The sequence below is a fragment of the Oreochromis niloticus genome, linkage group LG3 (genome assembly GCF_001858045.2).
Source record: "Oreochromis niloticus isolate F11D_XX linkage group LG3, O_niloticus_UMD_NMBU, whole genome shotgun sequence".
NCBI lineage: Eukaryota > Metazoa > Chordata > Actinopteri > Cichliformes > Cichlidae > Oreochromis > Oreochromis niloticus.
Window position 1 is genome coordinate 791,224 of NC_031967.2, and position 22,390 is coordinate 813,613.

General features: G+C 43.1%; 1 protein-coding gene across 2 annotated transcripts in view; it reads left to right on the plus strand.

The window, feature by feature from the left end:
- The window catches only part of LOC100696152 (ankyrin-2), an 81,370-nt gene that overhangs the window by 26,114 nt on the left and 32,866 nt on the right, over nt 1-22,390 (plus strand). For both annotated transcript variants that reach the window (XM_025899687.1, XM_025899688.1), the window contains exons 6-30: nt 794-979; nt 3,176-3,199; nt 4,558-4,566; nt 5,101-5,199; nt 5,722-5,820; nt 7,040-7,138; nt 7,703-7,900; nt 8,033-8,131; nt 9,062-9,160; nt 9,314-9,412; nt 9,507-9,704; nt 11,532-11,630; nt 11,982-12,080; nt 12,635-12,832; nt 13,145-13,243; nt 13,349-13,447; nt 13,522-13,620; nt 13,804-13,902; nt 14,449-14,521; nt 17,139-17,280; nt 17,618-17,629; nt 18,610-18,697; nt 19,479-19,582; nt 19,825-19,863; nt 21,237-21,461. In XM_025899687.1, the coding sequence (XP_025755472.1) occupies nt 794-979; nt 3,176-3,199; nt 4,558-4,566; nt 5,101-5,199; nt 5,722-5,820; nt 7,040-7,138; nt 7,703-7,900; nt 8,033-8,131; nt 9,062-9,160; nt 9,314-9,412; nt 9,507-9,704; nt 11,532-11,630; nt 11,982-12,080; nt 12,635-12,832; nt 13,145-13,243; nt 13,349-13,447; nt 13,522-13,620; nt 13,804-13,902; nt 14,449-14,521; nt 17,139-17,280; nt 17,618-17,629; nt 18,610-18,697; nt 19,479-19,582; nt 19,825-19,863; nt 21,237-21,461 (2,684 nt within the window). The remainder of the gene's footprint in view (nt 1-793; nt 980-3,175; nt 3,200-4,557; nt 4,567-5,100; nt 5,200-5,721; nt 5,821-7,039; nt 7,139-7,702; nt 7,901-8,032; nt 8,132-9,061; nt 9,161-9,313; nt 9,413-9,506; nt 9,705-11,531; nt 11,631-11,981; nt 12,081-12,634; nt 12,833-13,144; nt 13,244-13,348; nt 13,448-13,521; nt 13,621-13,803; nt 13,903-14,448; nt 14,522-17,138; nt 17,281-17,617; nt 17,630-18,609; nt 18,698-19,478; nt 19,583-19,824; nt 19,864-21,236; nt 21,462-22,390) is intronic.

Here is a 22,390-nt window from a genome sequence, read left to right on the forward strand (position 1 = left end):
AAATACATTTAATGAAGATGAATTTGAATGCAGGTGATAACATCACAGTGTGTTAATGCCACCTCCCCTGGCTGCATGAGAATTATGACTCCTGATCAGCTCATTATATCACTGCATGCAGTCAGGAACTTTCAAACACTGTGGATGGATTTTACCTGAAAACACCAGAACTGGCAGGTCTGCTGCTGGCGTCTTCAAGGATGAGACCAGGTTCACACTAAGAACATGTGTGACATGAACGAGTCTGGTGACATCAAATGTTATTGTGCTTCAACATCACCCATTAAGAAAGTTTGGCTCTGTGATGGTTGAGGAGGCGCATGTATGAGCAATGCCAGCTGGTGCATAGTGCTGGAGACTGTACGTGTGCATGAGTTCATTTCTGAGGAACAGGTCCCGTCTCAGGGTATTTCTTAATTCCAACTCGACTGTGCTGGGAGTCACGGCATCCAGGAGGAGCTGGTCTACCTGTGCAGCTGAAATGTGATTCAGGTGTAATGTCAGTGTTCCTGTGCCTGGATAAGGACATTAGCTAAATGGTCACCACCTGTGAAACCCTCACTGTTGTAGGACTGACTTGTTTTGGTGTCTCAGTTTGTCATTTACACCGGAGCAGGTGAAATGGACTCGTAATCACTTCTCCTTCCTAACTGGACAGGCTGATATTCCTGAAGTTTAAGCGCCCTTAATTTTCCTGAGCAGTGTATTTTAAACTTTACTGATCCTTCTCAGATTCTCAGAAGTCTTTTATTTTAAATGAGATGTAACCAATCGTCCGTCTGCCTTCTTCTAGGACGGCTTCACCCCTTTGGCCATCGCGCTCCAGCAGGGCCACAACCAGGTTGTGTCTGTCTTATTAGAAAATGATACGAAAGGCAAGGTCCGCCTGCCTGCCTTGCACATTGCAGCTCGTAAAGATGACACCAAATCAGCAGCCCTGCTCCTCCAGAACGACCACAACGCCGACGTCCAGTCGAAGGTACGGCCATACAGTATTATGCTCGGCAAGTGTTGCCATGTGCAGAAGTCCAGTGAATGTGGTGCTCTGTGGTTACTCCATGAAGGTTACAGTGTAACAGTAGCTTTAGCTTTCTAACACTAGGTTTGAACCTAAACGAGACCTGTTCACATGTTCAGTTATCCTGCTGATCAGCATCACGTCTGAGTAGAGACGTCTCATTATATCCTCTCTGTATAATCACAGGGGCCTGTTTCTTCTGTCATTGTCCCAAATACATGAGTAGGTGGGAATGTGGCAGATCCATCCAAGGCGATGTTACAGTGGAATAATGCAGATATGTGATGTGTGGGATGCACTGGCATTACTGCAAATAATAATTGAAGTGAGGCTTGAACCCACAGCCATGATGCTCCTACCTGCCTGGGGTCCTGATGATGACCCAGACCGTGATCATTCTTCCCACAACAGCGATTTTTCTTCCTCCTGTTACTTTCTGCTTGTTAGTGCGTGACCTCAAGTATGATGTGTAAACAGGATCCACTCTGAAGTTATACAGTGACAGTGATTATTAAAGTTAATGTCACCATTGTATCAGATCAAGTAATAGTCGAAGGTGTAATGTTTTTGACCCCTGAGGCGTTAGTGAGAGAGCAGAGTGTCCTCAGTGACTCGTGTCACAGAGCTGACCGCTCTTCACTGTAGTCACCTAGATTTAAAGGTCAATGTTGGAAAGCACAGAAACAATATCCTGATGTGGGAACAAACACAGAAAACAAAGCTGTGTAACGACAACACTGTGCACATGATCAACATTACACTGATCACTTTAGTAAACAGATATCATTGCTATTCCACGATATGACAGATACCTTCCTTGTTGTGATATTTCCAGCGAAGCTGCATAAATATGTGTCAGATGTTTGTGTTTCCATCAGTGTGTCTGTCCTGTCCTCTGTCTCACTCAGTGTCTCTGTGCTTGCCACGTCACTCCTGGTCCTGCAACTAACTGGCTCTCTCCCTTTTTTCCCCTCTCTCTGTTTAAACACCACCTCTTGCACTCTTCCTCTCATCACCCCTCCTCCTCGCTGCACCGGTGTCTAAGTGTAGCACTGTCCACTGCATGGAGTGTGCCACTGTCTGCAGGTTGTACGGTGGTCATATCTAAGATTGCATGCACACGGTGGGGCTGGTTTTTAAGGCTGCGTTCTGACCATCAGCAAGAGATTGGAAGGGTTAAAGTGTCCATTTGCTATTGATGGGAATTCACTGCTGTGGATGGATCTGTAATGCATAGTTACGACTGTTCCTCTGATGCTAGCTAGCAGCTTTAAGTGACGTGGCTAGAGTGAAAATGATCTTTTCATATTTCAGCGAAACATCAGTGATTTTGTTATGTAACAAAACACTATAGAGTCTATTTAGGGTACACACACATTTACTGAAATGTGCTTCTGCTGCTGGGATGCAGCCATATTGAACATGAGTCATGAAGAAGCCCCAGAGGAGAGTAGCTGGAGTAGTTACAGTTACTCAGATACTGAAAAACACGACTCACATGATTACATATATAGTTATAACTAAAGTAAGTTATTACTAAATATGCTATGAAAACAGTTTAGGGCCAACTAAGTGTAACAGAAAGCGGTACATTATTTTACAGTAATGCCTTTTACTGTGATCTCAGAGTACAACTGTGTGATCTGGGCAGCAATACAATATAATATTATATCTAATATACAGAGAATATTATATAACATTGTAATATAATACAAACTGAATGTAAACGGAGACCTGTTAGTTCAGAGGCAGCGACAGGCCAGAGTATTGATTTACCAACACTAACCCAGGAAGCTTCCCAAAACGTTTTCCGGGGTCGGACGGGGCGACCCGATAGGGGGATGGGCAGCCTTTGGTTCAGTTTCCCATTCCTAACCCTCCCAACCTTTCCTCAATCATTAAGGTCTTTCAACTATTAAAACATATTAATTCCAGTTCGTTCCCAGAATTTGTGCTTTATTAACGAAGTAGTAAAGAAGAAACAGATCATTTAACTATGTGAAGCTACAGTAAGCCAAGACACAACTGAGAGCGTTGTCAGTTATACTCTGACAGGACTGAGAAGCGTCCACTCCAGCCACGTCCTGAGCTAATGTCTGTGACTGCAGCATCGTCCTAACTAAACTGATCTTTCCTCCTGCATTCCTCCTGCAACAGATGATGGTCAATAGGACTACTGAGGTATACACACACTCCTGTAACTCTCCACAGACTCACACACAGTCCCATCCTTTGTCATTTCCTTTTTTCTTCACTGCCTTTATTTCTCTCACTTCCACAGCACTTGCTGGTGTACATGAACTATCATTTGATCCATTCTGTCTGTTTTCTCCTAGTTTCAGTTTGATATTGTTGAATAATAAGAGGCCACCGTGCATGGCTGAGAGGAATGGCCAAGCCACTGCTGCTTATCTCTGACTTTTAGCTTTTTAGTTTGATTTTTCACCCGAGTCTGTTTCTTTTATTTATTTATATTTGATCATCAGCTCAGGATCACCCTTTGGTTTTTCCTTCCCCATGTGGCCCTAAATACATTTAGACTGATTATAAGAACAGTGAACTGTTGTTTTTTAATAACTGTATTTACTTTCTGTAAGCTTTGATTATGAATGTGTGTGATGTTCACCGTCTGTTAGTCTGTCTCGTAATTTTGCCTCTTTTTCGTGTTGCATGTTTTAGAAATGCACTCTGATCAGCAGTTTAAAGTATAGTTTACATACTGACTGATAGTATTACAATGCCCGTCCATATAACATAACACACTGTACTACAATAAGCAAGACAAGATGCTATAATATATCGCTGCTTAAGTATGGAAGGCCAGTGAAGACGAACAATGCTGACATCTGAGATACAAGTGATGGTTGAAATAGGATAAACACTACCAAGATGATTTTTTTGATTCAAAATAAGTAACTTTTGTTTTTATGTTAAACTGGGCGGACGATGTGTCACCTCGATCATTTTAGAAGAACAAACTGTGTTTTTTATTCCCGTCACATCTGCCCAGAAACCAGAGAAAAATAAATCCAGCTGCCTCGTCTCAGCTTCAGACAGTTATGTTATGATAAATGTTCAGCTTTAAAAATGCAGATTGCAGAAGGATGAACAAATAAACAAATATATATTTTGATAATTTCCTAATAGAATAATGCATTTAACTGTTCTTCTTCTTATTGAACACATGCTGATTCATTGTGTTTTTTCCACCCGTGGTCTTCCATACTTTACAGCTTATAGACAACATGTCTTTTACAGTGCATGCTCTTCTTTAAACAACCTTCCAGTCGATGCAAAAGAATCTGTACTGCTGTAAACAGTGCAACTCAGTAATGGCATGGGAAGCTTGTCAAGCTCATATATATAAATGTATAAAGCTAATATGTTAGCATAGACGAGCATGTTGCATCCATGCTTCCTTTATTTGCACCATTCGAAGCTTTTGACTGTGTAAAGTTGTGAAACCATCTCGTTAGTCACTGTATTCTTCACGCTTCTGTAAACACCTTTTTCACATTAAATCGGACCAACACTAACAGAATGGAAAGGTAAGGCAAGAATTTCACAACTACTCCAACCTACTCTGAATCTTTCCTTTGTGCTAACTCTAATAACTTTATGGCAGCTAACATAGTGCACTTTGGTGTTGATGGGAAACTTTATGGTTTATGGTTTACTGACAGTCTGTGTTGTCTGTGTCAGTCTGGATGACAGTCTGTGTTGTCTGTGTCAGTCTGGATGACAGTCTGCGTGCACTCTATGCATATTTCTTTGCTTCTGATCTTTTTTTTCATTTCACACCTGGTAAAAGCATTTTCGGTCTCTTTGTCTTTACACAGTTTGCATGGAAGTGATGTGTGTGTTTGGGGTTGTGTGTAGATGCTGTTTACTCTGACTGTCATATTAGTACCAATGAATATACATGATTTTCATCGTCCTTTGTTTTAATTTACTTCTTTTACTCTTGATGCAACTTTTGCATGCTGGGAAGACTAAAGGTCAAAGGCAAAGTTGACGGTGAAGCTAATGCGTGTCCTCTGTCCTCCCCTGTGTGTGTCTGTCTGCATCCTTCTGTCCTGCAGAGTGGATTCACCCCCCTGCACATAGCTGCTCACTATGGGAACGTGAATGTGGCCACGCTCCTGCTGAACCGAGGGGCAGCAGTTGACTTCACAGCGAGGGTACGAAACAACCCTGAGAAGTTATTTGGGTCTGAATGTATGAAAATAAGCAGAAGACTATAAACAAGCTTTAGTGGATGAAAGCAGACTGACAGTGACTTTAAAATAATAACAGGTCAGTGGGTATAACTCTATAACCCGAACAGACTGAGGTCAGTCAGTGATGAGGACTACGACTGACTGACCTCAGTGTTGTGTTGGCAGTTATATATATATTTTATTTTTAATTAATGTGCCTGCTAATCTGCTAATGTAGTCTTACAAACCAAAGTCAGCCATCCTGTGTTACGATGTTTGGACTGTGCACTGGGTACCACAACAGTCCTTCCTCACCGTCAGGCAACAAACGCCTGTTTAAACGAGGCCTTCCACAAAACACAGTCACATCTCCTATTTTTAATCACCAAAGCAGGATGGATAAAAATAGCTCCCTGTTCACTGCTCACACACAGATATACCAACATTTGGATTCTGAACCAACGTGTTTAACGAGTTGTTGTCTTTGTGTGTCTTTGTCTGCAGAATGGAATCACTCCACTGCATGTGGCCTCTAAGCGTGGCAACACAAACATGGTTCGCCTGTTATTAGACCGTGGCTCTCAGATCGATGCTAAAACGAGGGTGAGTACCTCAAACGCACACATCTAATGTAACAGCGGCTGAGCTTTAGAGCTAGTTATCTTTAAACCACAGCACAACTCCACGTCTCCTCTTGCACACTCCCACAGTGGTGCAGCTGTTACATCCACAGTAGTAACAAATGGTCACGTCCATTACTAACAACAGATATGATGGGGGGTTGTTTTTAGTTCTGCCACTGATCACTTGGCATCATGATCTGTTATTTACTAAACTGCTGCTCAGATAAAAATACAAGTTCAATGACATTTTTAATGCTTTAAATCCGTGTATTTAATCCAATACAGATATTCAAACCAATAAAATGATGGACCATATACTATATTTTAGAAATGTGATGCCATATTTCAGAGCACGTGGTCACCACTGAGTTAGTCCAGCACTCCACCTGGACCCCGTCACTGTGCAGCCACTGCACTGTGATACCTACAGAGGCTTCACACTGTCTTGCTGAGACATGCATGGCCTTCCCTGTAAAAGACTTCATGTGTATAGGAGTACATGCTGCTCTGAAACCTGCACATACTGTATCAGTCAGCATTAATAGTGCTGTCACAGATGCCGTGCCCTGTATCACCTCATATACCATCAAGGTTGCTTCTTCCCTGTCAGCTTCAGGACGCTGGTCCTATCACGATGCTTTATCTGTGGCACAGGGACGGCGTCAGTGTCGGACTCTTGTTTATAGATGGCCGGTTTTTCCATTGGAGGCTTGTTTGGTTTGCATCTGTGGGCACGAGGTGTATTCACTGACAGTGTCTGACATCATCCCTCACACACAGATTTCTCCCTATTCTCTAAATGATTTCATGATAGCTATTAGAAGTGACGTTTGTAGTTTTGCACTGAAACTGTTCTTTTGCTGTTGTTGTTGCCCATCAGTCTCCCCGTCGGTACTCAAAGAAAAACATCTGCCTGACTTGTTTTTATCTGTGTATTTTGCATCTTTTGTAGCCTCTGTTCATACATGCTGACTCAAAGTTTAAAATACATAGATCCTTTTCAAAAAAGAATAATAATCCTTAGTTTGAATGTTCGAATATCTTGTATGTTTTTGTTTTTTAAATAAATATGAGGATCAATTGATCAGGACTTCTTTTTCTTTCTTTTTTTAAAAAAGGTCCCGTTATGAGTTAAAGTTAAGTCATCGTTGTTCTGCAGCATCGAGAGTCGACACATATTTACTGTCTTTGTTCCACAGGACGGCCTGACTCCGCTTCACTGTGCCGCTCGCAGCGGACATGATACGGCTGTAGAGCTGCTGCTGGAGAGAGGAGCGCCTTTACTGGCCAGGACCAAGGTCTCACATCCACCATCTAAAGTCATGGTTGTGTCCTGTGTAACGTGTCAGTGTGAAGATAAGGGCCTGGTGATGTCTGCTGGTGACCAGTAGGAGCTTTTTCTATGAGCTGGGAGGAAGGATAGGTCAAAGGACAAACAACCCTGCGTCTTCACATTAGAAGATTCTGGAAATAGATTTTTTAACGTGACAGCAACCATCATCCACACTTCTCTGAAAACTACCGATAGTTTTGGAGGCAGTCATTCATATGGTAGCATGAATGAGTCTGTAACTGCTGGATCCAGTGCCATAACTGTTTCATCACATGTGGCTTTGCTGTACAGTGTTCAGTATACCAGCAACACATAGTTTACTTCTATAGAGATTCATCCTTTCAGACTTGGGAACGACTCAGCTGCAGCACAGTGCGTGTTGGCAGGAGTGAATGGCACTCGCACTTTCTATCAGTCAGTGCTGAAACACATTGCAGCTGTTTATTTACACTTCCAGCAAACATTACCAATAATGCATTTCACCTGCAGCTCTCTTCACCTCTGCTGAGCTCCCTGTCCTCTCCCACAGAACGGGCTGTCCCCTCTCCACATGGCGGCACAAGGTGACCACATTGAATGCGTCAAACACCTTCTACAGCACAAGGCTCCTGTTGATGATGTCACATTGGACTACCTGACAGCACTGCATGTGGCGGCTCACTGCGGTCACTACAGAGTCACCAAACTGCTGCTGGACAAACGGGCCAACCCTAACGCCAGGGCGCTGGTAGGTCCCAAAGAGAACACGGATAGATCCAGCAGTGGAAATTCAGCCAGTCAGAAGGATCATAATCTGTCTACATGCACCTGGAATTCTTCTGAACTATTTGTGGTCACAGTTCATGTGTTTGCTCCACAGAATGGCTTCACACCGCTGCATATCGCCTGTAAGAAGAACCGCGTGAAGGTGATGGAGCTGCTGGTTAAATATGGAGCTTCAATCCAGGCCATTACAGAGGTGCTTTACACATCTGCATAATCGGACTGCAAAAATGCCTTTTCTTATTACTCTCTGTACATTTACGGTGAAAATGTTACTATTGAAACAAATCTGTGACATGATTTTAATTTTTGCATGCAGCAGACTTGTATTTGGTTACATGTAGCAAAGGTAGCAATCTAAATGCAAGGGTACTTCAAAAACCCTCCTAAAGTTACATCATGCTAGCAGTAGCAGGCTCTTCTTCAACAACGTCCCACGGGTATAACTGGAGTCATAAAGTGAGCAAACTGACTCAGAAGAACACATTAAATAGTAATCTAATAAAATCAGGCCAAGTAAATCCTCTTGGTGTCGTCAATAGAATTAAGGGAGGCTTATTTCTTAGAAATCCAACTTTTCATTTGTACATTTGTCTCATTTGTTTTCAGCGGAACAATATGTTAACTTCTGTTTATTATTGTTAAATGAAATTGTTATTGAACATATCTATAGACCAGGGGTGGGGAAGTGCAGGTTTTAGACGTGTCCAGCTGGTTTAAATGGCCTCCTCAACATGTGTTGAAGTTCTCCAGAGGCTGGTAATGAACTCATCATGTGATTGAGGAGTGTTGACCCAGGATGAGATCTCAAACCTGCAGTTCCCCACCCCTGCTATAAACAGCACTGCTGCACAGTACAAGCCATGATATAATTACAAATAGAGCCATAGTGCTGATTTCTAATTGAAAAAAATGATGGTAAATTAGTCATAAAGACCAAAATTAAAGGTTTTATTGTATCAGTTTTATTCTTCTTTTCTTTTTCTTCTAATAAAATAATAATGAAAGATAAAAATTGATTGTCCACAATGACCTGTTACACCTGCAGTTATAGCATTTAATGCTGCATACCACACAGACATAACGCACTATATTATCGTCTCTGTTGTGCTTTCTCCGTGTTCAGTCGGGTCTGACGCCCATCCATGTGGCAGCCTTCATGGGTCACCTGAACATCGTCCTGCTCCTGCTGCAGAACGGGGCCTCGGCTGACGTCAGCAACATTGTGAGTGATGTGAAACGAGCCGAAGGCAGCAAAAGTGACGCAGACTGCAGCCATTGGTTCTGAAAGTCAAATGAACACTCCGTGACAGTGATAGGTTTTCAGAATGTGCACTGACTCATCTGAACCGTGTGTTGCTGCATGTCGTTTGCACAGCGTGGAGAAACGGCCTTACACATGGCAGCCCGCGCAGGTCAGGTGGAGGTCGTCAGATGTCTCCTGAGGAATGGAGCAATGGTAGATGCACGGGCACGTGTAAGACTGCTGTCGTCACATTTGCACACGTGATAAAGAAACGTTTTCATTCTGATGATCACTGAGCTCTTTTTCTACTGCGTGTCCTGTTTAGGAGGAGCAGACGCCCCTTCACATTGCATCCCGCCTGGGGAAAACTGAGATTGTGCAGCTGCTGTTGCAGCACATGGCCCATCCTGATGCTGCCACAACCAATGGCTACACCCCCCTCCACATTTCTGCCAGGGAGGGGCAGGTGGAGACTGCCTCAGTGCTGCTAGAGGCAGGGGCTTCACACTCACTAGCCACCAAGGTGAGTGTGGGAGAAGACTTTGGATCTTCATGGAGTGATTTCGTGCACAGAGCAGTGGAACGGACATTTTCAGTTCATGTAATGCTCTAATTTTTTATTTCCAACATGGCAGCTGCAAAAAGTGAATACATGAAAACATTCAGGGTTCCTGTCCTGCAGGAACACTTGAAGTTCACTTTATTCCTCCTATAAGCTGTTTGTGTCACACCTGTCGATGCATAAGATTCACTTTGCTGTGAATCACTCATTCATATATAGAAATACACAGAACCATGAGCTGTGTGTGTTGTGTGTCTGTTGGAAGGAGCTGTGTATTTTACAGCTTTATAGACAATAATGTAATAAATCAAATGCAATGTTTTAAAATATCAACTTAGGCTCTTGAAAGTCAACAAAAAGACTAAAATAAATCATGTAAAGTAATATATCACTGAAAAATCACCAACAAATACAGCATTTTTATTGCACTTAAAACATATTTTAAAGAAAACATATTTGTCTTTGTCTCCACACCACATGATAGCTGACATTAATGTTTCACACCAGTGTATGTAGCCTTTAAAATCAGCAGGTATACGCTCACATCTGCTATCAGTGTGTAACACTTAAACATGACCTGCCTGCATTTCTGAACGTTGACTCTTATGTCTTGACCCCATGTTATCCTCTGCTGAAGGCTGGGACAGAGAGGTTACTGTGATACTGTATCTCCTGGTCTGTCTGTGTGACCCACTGATGAATGATTGATGAGGCAGTAAAGCTGCCGCGTCCCTCTGAATTGTTCATGAAGTCTGAGCACAGCTGAGTGATTTATCACCATAACTGTTTAACAGAGGAGGCTGTGCAGTCAGGATCTTTACTTTGTGCCCCATCCCAGACAGACTAACCTCGTAATCTATTCGTATAATAAGAAGAGCGAGACAAAGCATTGTGTGAGGCTGCATTTGTCAGGCCTCAGTGCTTTTGCTCTCGCCTAGACTTCTCTCTGGGGAGCGAGGGGTGTGGCTGTCGCTGTTACAGTGTAACACAACTATAGCACCATCCATACAAACATCAAATGTGCATAATTGTCTTTATTTTCTCATAATATCAGTATTTTCCACAATGCAATGTAAGTAAATAAGTCTCCTCCATCTTTCTCCTTTGCATCCTCAGTTTAATTGTTTGTGTACCTATTAAATCAAATTTAACTCTGCCTTTAAGAGACAAAAGGCTGTTCTCTCCATGGACAGGCTTGCATCATAAACAAGCTGCTTCAGTGTTTCCTTACAGCTAAAGTGCCCCCTCTGCTGGCCTTTATGTAACATGGACGCTCCCTGCGGGTTACCTGCAGTTGCATCAGCATGCTACTATGGGTGTCCTGAACTGTTTATAGCATTACACAGACGTTGGCAATAACTGAAGGTTTTTTCCTCTTTTATTAAATACAAAGATTAAATAGTACTACGACAATAGTAATGCAAAGTAAATAAAAAAACATAATTCAAAAAGTAAGAATATTTCTGTTGGCTCACAATACTTAATATGTTATAACAATATTTAATCTAATAATTTACATCTGGCAAGTTTTTCATGCCCACAAACTCAACTCTGCTGCTCAACCCACACATGCACTCTGCTTATGAATGTGGCACAATTTTAATAAAAGTAAGATGTGCTGTTAACACTGTAGCAACAAAGAAATCATCCACCAACACAAATATCCGTATTTTCTGTGCAAAGTTTGTAATTAAAGCCTAACCTGTCATTTCTGTATACTGAGGTCCTGCACTTGGTGCCTTCTAACAGATTTCTTAGTGGCACTTTTTGGGTTGTCTCCTAATACAGAAAGGTTTTACTCCGCTGCATGTGGCCGCAAAGTATGGAAGCCTGGATGTAGCCAAACTTCTGCTACAGCGTCGCGCTCCTCCTGACTCCGCTGGGAAGGTATGGATCCAAACAGAAACGTGCTATCCTTAAAATTCATGGCATGTATTGTAAAATAATGAGATGTGAGTAAAAGGAAATGTATTCCATGTTTTATTGAATTTCCTGTTAACTACAAGTTCACTGCAGGGATGCTGGTACAGTTTAAAAAATAACATGAGCCTTCCCTTCGTTTAGAGTAACCCTGACTCAAAACGCTAACAGGTGCCGTTTTACATCAGGGATCTTGTTTTTGCTCCTTCATGCATGTTTTTGTGTTCATAATAAGAGCCTTGCTGCTGATGCTGTCTAATATTACTTTAACTCATCTCACCTTCTAAAGCTTCTGTCTAATCCTTGCATACCTTACAGAATGGCCTCACCCCGCTCCACGTTGCAGCACATTATGATAACCAGAACGTGGCGCTCCTGCTTTTGGACAAAGGAGCGTCACCGCACACGATGGCAAAGGTGATTCAACAGCGCACAGATGTAGATGAGCTCAGAGCAGGAAGGCTGTCGTGGATGTTTAAGCTGTACGGCCAGTGTGGCTGCAGAGTTGGCCTCACACTGTGGAGCCACACTGTCTGCACTGGAAGATGGAATCACACCTATAATAGGAGTGTTCTTAACCAGCTAGTTACCAGCTAGAGCCAGAGGGACTTCACAGCTGACGGCTCTGTCCTGTTTTTTAAAGACAGCTTTCAGAAAAGTCTCTGAAGCCTCAATAATTTCTGACCCTCAGGAGGATGAAGAGTGTTTGCTGTTTCAGCTGCAGATGAATCCATTAAGCTGCAGGATAGTCTGTGTGTCATTGAGCCACAGTAAAGCACAGCCTGTGCATTCATGCTAATAAAAGCACATGTGTGACGGTGTGACTGACTCATATGTGAGGAGTGAGCGACATCAGCATCAGTATACATTCACTGCCAAACAGGGTCTCTGATAAACAGTCGTATTAAAAGTGAAAATGATTTTCAGCATTTGCTGACCAGTAACTCTCGTGTGTGTCCTGCACCAATCAGAACGGCTACACTCCTCTGCATATTGCGGCTAAAAAGAACCAGATGGAGATCGCCACAGTGCTGCTGCGTTACGGAGCAGAGACTAACATCCTGACCAAGCAGGGGGTCACTCCGCTCCATCTGGCCTCCCAGGAGGGTCATGCGGACATGGCCGCTCTGCTTATAACCAAAGGAGCTCAAATCAACGTTCCCACCAAGGTACTGTAGAAACTCACCCAGAGTATGTGATGCATCTTTGCCCTGTTTAGCCCTGCTGCTGTTAATAACGCTACTAATGTGTCCACAATTAGAAATGTCCACAGTAAAAAAGAAAAGGTTCATACAATAAATGGAATTAAATAAATATGAATCATGATAATAAATAAAGTAGTCTGTGCACAGCTCCAGTATCTCAGAGAGTAAAGCAGAATCTGTGTTGGTTATTAAACCAGAAGTATTTCTGATAGATAGTTTGGTATGAGGCACTATCGGCTAATAGCCTTAATGCTGGTCTGTGTGTTGCTCCTGCAGAGCGGCCTGACTGCCCTTCATTTGGCAGCTCAGGAGGACAAAGTGGCCGTTGCTGAGATTTTGTCCAGAAACGCTGCCAACCTGGACCAGCAGACCAAGGTATGAAAAAAAGGGTTTTATTCTCTTTAATAACAGTAACAGTTTCTGGTGTTGTGCACGATTCATGACTTAAAGAAATGTAACTGATCTGTTTTTGCTTCACAGTTGGGCTACACACCGCTGATTGTAGCATGTCACTATGGAAACGCAAAGATGGTCAACTTCCTCCTTCAGAATGGCGCAAGTGTCAATGCCAAGACTAAGGTGCTGAAAGCAGCTGCAGTGTTTATGAGAGCTGAACAAACAGGACTTTTACTCACCTCTGCTTTGCCTTTCAGAACGGATACACTCCCCTGCATCAGGCAGCACAGCAGGGAAACACACACATCATCAATGTGCTGCTGCAGTACGGAGCCAAACCCAACGCTACCACTGTGGTACGCAAAACACACACACACACACACACGCACACACGCACACACACACACGCACACACACACACTCACACTCACACTCACACTCACGCACACACACACACACACACTCACTCACACACACACACACACACACACACTCACTCACACACACACACACGTATAATGATCTGTTTTCCTGTGCAGAATGGCAACACAGCTCTGGGAATTGCTCGCAGGCTGGGTTATATCTCTGTGGTGGACACACTGAGGGTTGTCACTGAAGAGATCATTACCACCACCACGGTATGTCACACACCTGCACGTTTCTTAGAGCCTGTCAGAGCTGTGATAGGGCGATAGGCCGGATACACCCTGGACAGGTGGCAGAGAGATAAAACTGTCAGGTGTGGCTTTGAACTGCTGGAGGAAAACAGAGAAACCTCCACAGACCTGCAGGGTCAAGTTAGGACCCTTCTGTCCTTTATGAGCCTATAAAGCTACCACGACACTAACCTCCCTCTATATGTTACGTTTAGAAATTCACATAACCTTTTAGTCTTCATAAAAATAATGCTTTTCTTTATCTGTCCATTATAACACATCACTTTGGCGTAATGATACAACACTGGCTGAGGTGCCGCATATGTGAGAACACAACAGTAAAAAAGATACGTGCCATTACGTCAGTACAAATCTCTATTTTCTTAAAATGATTACACAGTTGAATTAAGACTTCTGTAAAATTGTTTCAACAAAGCTAACTGCTCTGTATTAAACTGTATTATCTGGCTTTACCTAATAAACTTACTGTCGTATTTTTAACGGGGTCTGTTTGCTCTGATCTGGCAGACGGTGACGGAGAAACACAAGCTGAATGTGCCAGAGACCATGACTGAGGTCCTCGACGTGTCCGATGAAGAGGGTAAGTCATGTTGCAGCTACAGCGTGAAACCTGCAGCCCACTCCCTCTCTGTGGTCCTGCAGCCATGTGCTCATTTATCATACATTTAAGTTAGTTGGCATCTTTAGCCACTGCACACCAGCTGTAACATTTAGCAGCTAAAGTGATACTGTTGAGATCAGACGAGAACGCTGGACCTTTCTGTTCGTCCCTCTTTGTGGCTTCAAATGATTTTGACCATTTTTACCATCAACCAACCCTAAGAATCAGCCTGTGACTGTGCTGTTTACCTACAGCGTGGAAAACCATTGATGATGATGTTATGTCAGACGACTCCATGGATGATGAAGGTAGTCAGCATGATGGTGTGCAGGTTTGCTGTAGGAGTGAAGGCGTGGTGAATAAGCCTGTGCTGTACTAACTCGTCTATGATGCCACATGAAGTCGTTCGTGTGTTACTGAGAGAATAACACGAGTGTTCACTGTGTGCACTCTTTGCCAGTGTTTAGAAAACGTTTGTCTTTCCGAGTTCAAGTGGAAAACCATTAACAGCTGTTTCATGTCAGTGTGTTGGCTACAGACTTTAACTAATTATGTACCTGTTAGTGGGTGAGATATACCAGGGAGCACGTGAACATCTCGTCCTCAGAGTGGATGTGTTACGAGCAGGAATGGACAGAGCATCTCTGAATTGCAGTTTGTGTGCGGTGTTCCCGGCTGCAGTGCTCAGTATGCATCAAAACTGCTTCATGGACGTGACAGTGGTGAGCCAGCAGCTGTAGCTACATACACAATGTACTCACGAGAGTGGAATCAGTATCAGTACAATTAAACTGTTCCTTTAAGCCCTTAACTCAGTCTCCTGCTGCTGTGCCTGGTTGTGTTCTGCAGGAGAAAAGCAGAACAAAAGTGTGTTATGTCTTTGAAGCTTATTTCTATGAACACTTGAGGAGATACGGACTAGATCACCAGCTCAGCTCAAGATTCACGTACATACCAGAGTCATTTCTAACAATCTTTGGTGGATTTATAAAACTATATCGTCACAGAATTTGAGGGAATGAATTAAGGAAACGTCAGATTTTCTTACATTCATCTTCACCTTAAAGGAAATATGCTGAAAACTCACTGAATCACGTTTATTTTCTTGCATCTTCTGCAGGTAGCCAGTTTACATTTGGCACCAGAGCGTCTCTGTCTAACTGCAGTATGTCTTTTAGCATAAAGCTTCCTGCTGTACCTGCTCCAGAGTCAGAGCTGCAACATTAGCTGACACCATCATTAGCTTACACTGCTCTGGGAATGTGGAGAGAGTAAGAGACTGTTGTTAGTGCCCATCCCATGCCAACAAAAAAGAGTCAGCTATGTTCAACGCTTGGATAATGTTGGCCAGTAGCTTGCATGAATTTGGAAAGATGCTGCATATTAAAAAATAACAATAATATTGATTTATCTTTTTGTGCACCAACATTTGCAAACCAGACTTATTCTAAACGTAAAGTATGAATTAAAAACTGTTTCAGTAACGCTGGCACAGCTGTAGCTCGTTACCATGGGAACATCAGTGGTTTGATTCCTCCAGCTCACAAACATCGAAACATGTCAAACATGTACAACTAACGTGCTCTGTGAATGTGTGTGCACATGGGTGAAATATGCTCCGATCCCTGTTAGAATACATGAACACAGAGAAGTCAGAGGGTTGACTCCACTGCTCCCCTGCGTACAGTCGGGGTGAACAGGTATCCTGCAGCCAACAGCGATGCTGAACCCTGCTGTGCAGTAGTGGAACAGTAATAGTGCTAAATCGCAGTTATGCAGTTAACACCAGCCTTACAGTTGGTTTGCACAGTCCTTAATCAAAGCATGAGAATACAGTAGAACATAGAGATCCTGTAGCGAGGAGCTAAATGTGAAGTACACATCAGCATTTTGCAGCCAGTAAACTGTGAAAGGTTTTAATAATGGATGAATAATGGATGCATTTATATAGCGCTGTACAATTCCACTATTCATTCACTCTCACATTCACACACTGGTGGAGGCAGCTACAGGTGTAGCCACAGCTGCCCTGGGGCAGACTGACAGAAGCGAGGCTGCCATATCGCACCATCGGCCCCTCTGGCCAACACCAGGAGGTGGTAGGTGAAGTGTCTTGCCCAAGGACACAACGACCGAGACAGACAGAGCTGGGGATCGAACCGGCAACCTTCCGGTTCTCTTAACTAGAGACACAAAACTGACAACACGTTGAGTTTTCCTGTGCAGGCAGACGGAGCAGCCAAGTAAACACTGGCTTCACTAAACACATTTGATTTGTTAGTTTACCTTTAAAAAGGGAAGCGTGTTAATGAAGTATGACTGTGACTAAACGGCTACCTCAGAAATAAGGCTGACAGTGAACCTTTGGCCATTTTCCACTTTCAGCTTTTAAAGTAACTGGATGTGATGTTTCCACATGAGAATATCAAAACCAAAACAAGCAGAGCACAAGTATAGATTTGTTGACTTGTTTACATCATCCCAAATATTTCTAACAATGTTCCAACATCAAGCTGCATCATTGTGTTTTCTCATCAGTGGTTGGTTATAGTTGTGGGTTTTTTCATTGATAATTTCATTTCTCTGCTTGCTCAAGGTGACGACACAATGACAGGTGACGGAGGGGAGTATCTGAGGGCTGAGGATCTCCGGGAGCTGGGAGATGACTCCCTGCCAGGACAGTACCTGGATGGGATGAACTACCTGCGCTTCAGCCTGGAGGGAGGACGAACTGACAGGTGCATCATACTCTGCCAAAGCTACTGAGCAGCACAGAGAGCCTGACAAACTGGCTGTGAGATGTATTTCTGGGTGAAATGATTCATGCACAGTTGTTCCATATGCTCTCTATACAGTTTTACAAGCTGGAGCTCATGCAGCTGTTTTAATAACACAGTCTCTTCCCTTTTATGACATTTGATGTAACCTACTTATGCGTTTCCTCCCTTCCCACCCTTTTTACTCACATTTGCTCTGTCTGGGCAACACAAACAACTAACTGTGTATGTTTTGTGTCTGTTTGCAACCTCTCCTCTTCATACTTCATGGTTGGTCTGCCTTTTCATATCTACATAGTCGAATGCAAAGGTATGTGCTGACTCCGTCCACATATCTGGACTTTTAAGTCTTCAGCACCACTGAATAACCTGTGTGACAGTGTCTGCATTCACTTTGAAGCCCATCTATTTAAATAGGATTTAAATGAGTAGATATGCGTCTATTCATTTCAGCCGAAGTTTTGGGGTTGCAGAGCTTTGCTGCTGCTAACAGTGTGCTCTTAGGAATGAAAATGTCCTCTGACACTGAGGAAAATAACACAAAACATTTCTGAGAAATTGTCCCAGATTCAGAGGATTCATGTTACCTTCCTGTTCAGATACAACCTGACCTTTAGCAGTTTTTTAAAGAACAGATTACAGCCAGAGACCTAACGTCAGCAGGAGCATATCTGCTGATTTAAGCATCTGGTTATACCCTGTTTTATATGCCTGATTTTCCATGGTCCTGTGTTCCCAGAGTCCTGCGTTTAAGGAACCCTGTTTCTGAGAAACTCTGCTGCAGCTCATTCATCCTCCTATTGCGTTTGGATGCATATCTCAAACCCAGGTCGCTTTAAGCAGATGAAGAGCTTCATATTCCTGTTAGGTGCTTTATAAAGCTGGGAGTGCACTGATGACTACAGCTGGTACACCAGAATCTCATCCCCATAACAACCATAGGAATGTTGGAATGGTGGAACCCTGGAAAATTAGGAACCACATGCACACGTGTTTGTAAATGCTCCCTGCAGCTTGGCTCGGCCTTCCAGCCGTATGTCATAAGCAGATCAGATACTTTGGCTTTGGCTGCTGCGTTTGTGTGTGTAGCAGTGCTGCTGTGATGGTGCTCATGTTAAACCAACACTTTAGGTACATGTGGCAGTTTTAGCATTTGAACATACTATTAACCACCTAATTACTGGACATTGATCCCGACTAGAACAGAAGGTGTTGTTTAATTTCCTGCTGTGCTGTGTTGATATCATGAGCTTCACTGGTTTCATAGCTTGTATTTTTTCTGTGCTTCAGTTCAGACAGGTCCTTCACGCCCACTCACCACAGCTACTACTCTTCTAAACATGAAGGCATGATGGAGGAGATGCTCACCAGTCACCAGGTACGCTGCATCATCACACAGATCACTAATTGGGTGCATTTTTAAAACAGTGGGACGATGTTAACCTAAATGTTAGGAATTACAACTTATGACACTCGAGTGAACTGACGTTCGTGTTGGGTGGCTGTGGCTCAGGAGGTGCAGCTTACCACTCTGAAGGCGTTTGATTCTCAGCTACTTCAGTCTGCACATCAATCTGTGAGTAAGATGTTGTGTGAGGATGTTCAGCACTTGGATGAATGTGTGTGTGACTGGCTGAATGAAACTTGTGGTAAAAAAGCACTTTGAGTTCCCAGTTAGAGCAGAGGAGTTCTGTGTAAGCACCAGTGCATTTACCCAGCCTGGAGGCGGGGTTGCCTCACAGCAGCCATCTAACCGGGGCCTTTCTGTGTGGAGTTTGCATGTTGTGTCTTCGTGGGTTCTCTCGGGTACTCCGGCTTCCTCCCACACTCCAAAGACATGCAGTTAGTGGGGTTAGGTTCACTGGGGATTCTATGCTGCTCATATGTGAGTACGACAAAGACGAGGATGGATCAATGAAAGAAGGGCCGAGTGAGCCTTCTGTTTGTCAGACTTAACACTTAGAGCCCATCTGAGCTCTCGGGATTCAGTAGAGCTGCAACCCCACCTGACCCACTCCTCCACCCACTGTTCTGCTGTTTTGTATGGGATTATATTTCTGTCAAATTCAGGAGCAAGTATATCTAGCCATGATCGTCTTAATACCCTGGATGACATTATTGTTTAGCTGGTCTCTGATAAGATCTTTGTTTCATTCCAGGTTTCATCACTTGCCAGGGAGGCTGAGAGGGATTCATACCGGTTGAGCTGGGGCACAGAGAACCTGGACAACGTGGCTTTGTCCTCCAGCCCTGTCCATTCAGGGTAAGCACAGTAACACTGAAGGAAAGTTCTGCCAGCAATGGGTGAAGTGGTAAACAGCATTTACACTGCCTGAGTTCTGTGAATAAACAGTTTGCTGTGGATCTTTGCAGATGGAAATGCTGCTGAGCGCCGTACACGCTCCTGTTTTTGCATTTTTCCTTCTGCTGGTTTTTTTCTCCCTCTCTCTGATTTCTCCTGCCTGACTTGTGATTCCTCTCTGTCTGTTGTGGTTGTTGTTTTAGCCACTCCTCTCCGTGCCATGATCATGGAGACCACAGCAGGTGACCTTCTGCACCTTGGTTGCACCTCATTCCCCTTTTCAACTTCATCACTGTCCTTCTCCGCTCACAGTGTGCTCTCCCATTGGAGAGGTGTATGTGTTGCACCGTCCTCGACAGACAACGTCTCGTATCTATTTCTGTATTCTCAGGCTGAGCGTAAATTAAACATAAACTCTCTAAATAAGTTCCCAAAGTTGACATCTCCTCGTGGAGAGGTCACATGACACTGCAAGTTCAGGAAAACGAGGTTTAGACAGCGTTGAAGGTTGAGGACATGTTTGTTGACTTCATGCGGTGTCTCGTGAATTGTGCATTTCCACTAACATGCCATGTCACTTATGTGGAATACGTTGGCATATTATTATACTTCACTGTATGGGACTATTAGAATAAACTATTACAGTTTACTCTAATCTTGTCTTCTAACATTAGTTTAACAGCTGTTTTCAAGTCTGTTGTTGGGTTTTTCTAACCTGGTTGTTTGTTTAACTGAAGCTGAGCCAAGAACTTAAGAACTGTCTTTAGTGTCATATCGTCATTTCATCACAGTCAGTCTCTTAGCCCGCTGCGATGTGTGGTCCATACGCATACTTGTCACTTTGCATGGAGAGTGAAGGTCAAACCTGAATGCAGAGGAGCTCTCGTCCATTCAGTGTTGAGAAAACAGAAACCAAAGGTTGAGCGTACGTTAGCTACCATGCTACAATCATAGAGCTGTCCATCCCGTGATAATAAGTAGTCAATGTTGTTGTAATCATAGTCTTTATGGTTGTTGTAACAAAATCTAACTTTGCCTTAAAGTGCAGCTATCCTTTTTTGTAGCATCTCTATTTGAAAATTCAACCTAATGAAGAAAATGCATTGTTTCCCAGTTCTGTTCCACAAGCATAGATTAGCTAATGTTAGCTGATGTGAGCTAGCTTAAGTTTACTGTTACTTGCCTGCAATAACTGACATCGCTGAATCAGTTCACTAAAGTTGTGACTATGCTATAGTTGTACTATTGTTGCTACATGGTCTGAGATGAATAAGTTCACTTGGAATATTTTAAAAAGTCTCATAGTCTCATAGTTCTCATGTATCGTGCTGCAGTTTCTTCAGTCCTTCTCTTAACGGTGCCTTCTTCATTTTGAAATACGTAGTTAACGACTTAACTGTTGCTTGTGTTCAAAAACTCGAGCAAGTAAACAACTTTGGTCCTTGTGTAAGTGTGCGCACTCAGTGAATAAGCATCTTAAAAACTGTTCAAATCAAACAGTCTGAAGCTTTGCTGTCTGCTTTCTCACCACTTAATGGAGTTGAACTGAATTAGACTGAATTGGATAATATTGGCGTACGTCTCATTTGTGCCTGTATCTCCTGCTCCCTCTCAGCTTCCTGGTCAGCTTCATGGTAGATGCCAGGGGCGGAGCCATGCGCGGTTGTCGACACAATGGCCTCCGCATCATCATCCCGCCCAGGAAGTGCAGTGCCCCAACAAGAGTGACGTGCCGACTGGTGAAGAGGCACCGTCTGGCCACCATGCCCCCGATGGTTGAGGGGGAGGGTCTGGCCAGCAGGCTCATTGAGGTGGGACCCTCTGGAGCCCAGTTCCTTGGGTAAGACAGGAATAATGATTGTAGACGCTTGTGGTTGTATGGGGGTTAACAGTTAAAGTCAGTTATATAGCACCAAATGCCAACAACATACATATGATATAATATTATTTACTAGTATCTTGGAAGTATTTTGCAAAGTCTTGAGTATTTTATGGCAATAAGTTTCCAAGAGAGATGATTAAAACAGCTGTCAGAACAGCAGGACAAAAGTGCTTCTTTTCTTCAAACATCTATCCTGTTATTAATTTGTATCCCTTATAGATGCAAAGGTTACAAAGTGCTGCCCTTTTTCTTTCAGATTAAGTTCCCCAGCCTCTGCCTGACTCGAGCTGTTTCTGTATTTGCTCTCGCTTTCTCCCAGTGCCAGCGATCTGCCAGCATGGCCTGTTTACTTTCATAACAGCTGCAGTGCGACTCTTTCTAACCTTTCTCCCTAACACTTGATGAAACAGCTTTTCTTATTAACTCCAACTGCAGTGTCTTGCACCATGATTGGTTTGATATGTGGACTGAAACTCTGCCCTCTACTGGTAATGTTTGAGATGATCACAGTTGTAGATTTGCTGCAGATTTTACTGTGATGTGAAATGTTTCTGCAGCTCTGCAGTGAAACTAGCCCCACACTGCCATAATGATGAGCTTTGTCACTGTTTAGCAAACAATGAGATCATTTTAGCAAAAATGAACCCAAGGATCAAACGTCTTTGTATACATATTTCATTTGAATAAAAATGTATGCAAAATAATAGTCTAACAGATCAAAACTTGCTGTATTAAAGGACTTCTTCAGTGACCAACACAGTGTGATAGAAAGCGTGTTATGAAAATGTAAAGAACTCCAGAGTCAGTCTTCTTTATTATGAAAAGAATGACTTGAGTTTAGAAAAAATATGGAATTAAGCACAACTTTGGGGTAAAATGTTGAATGT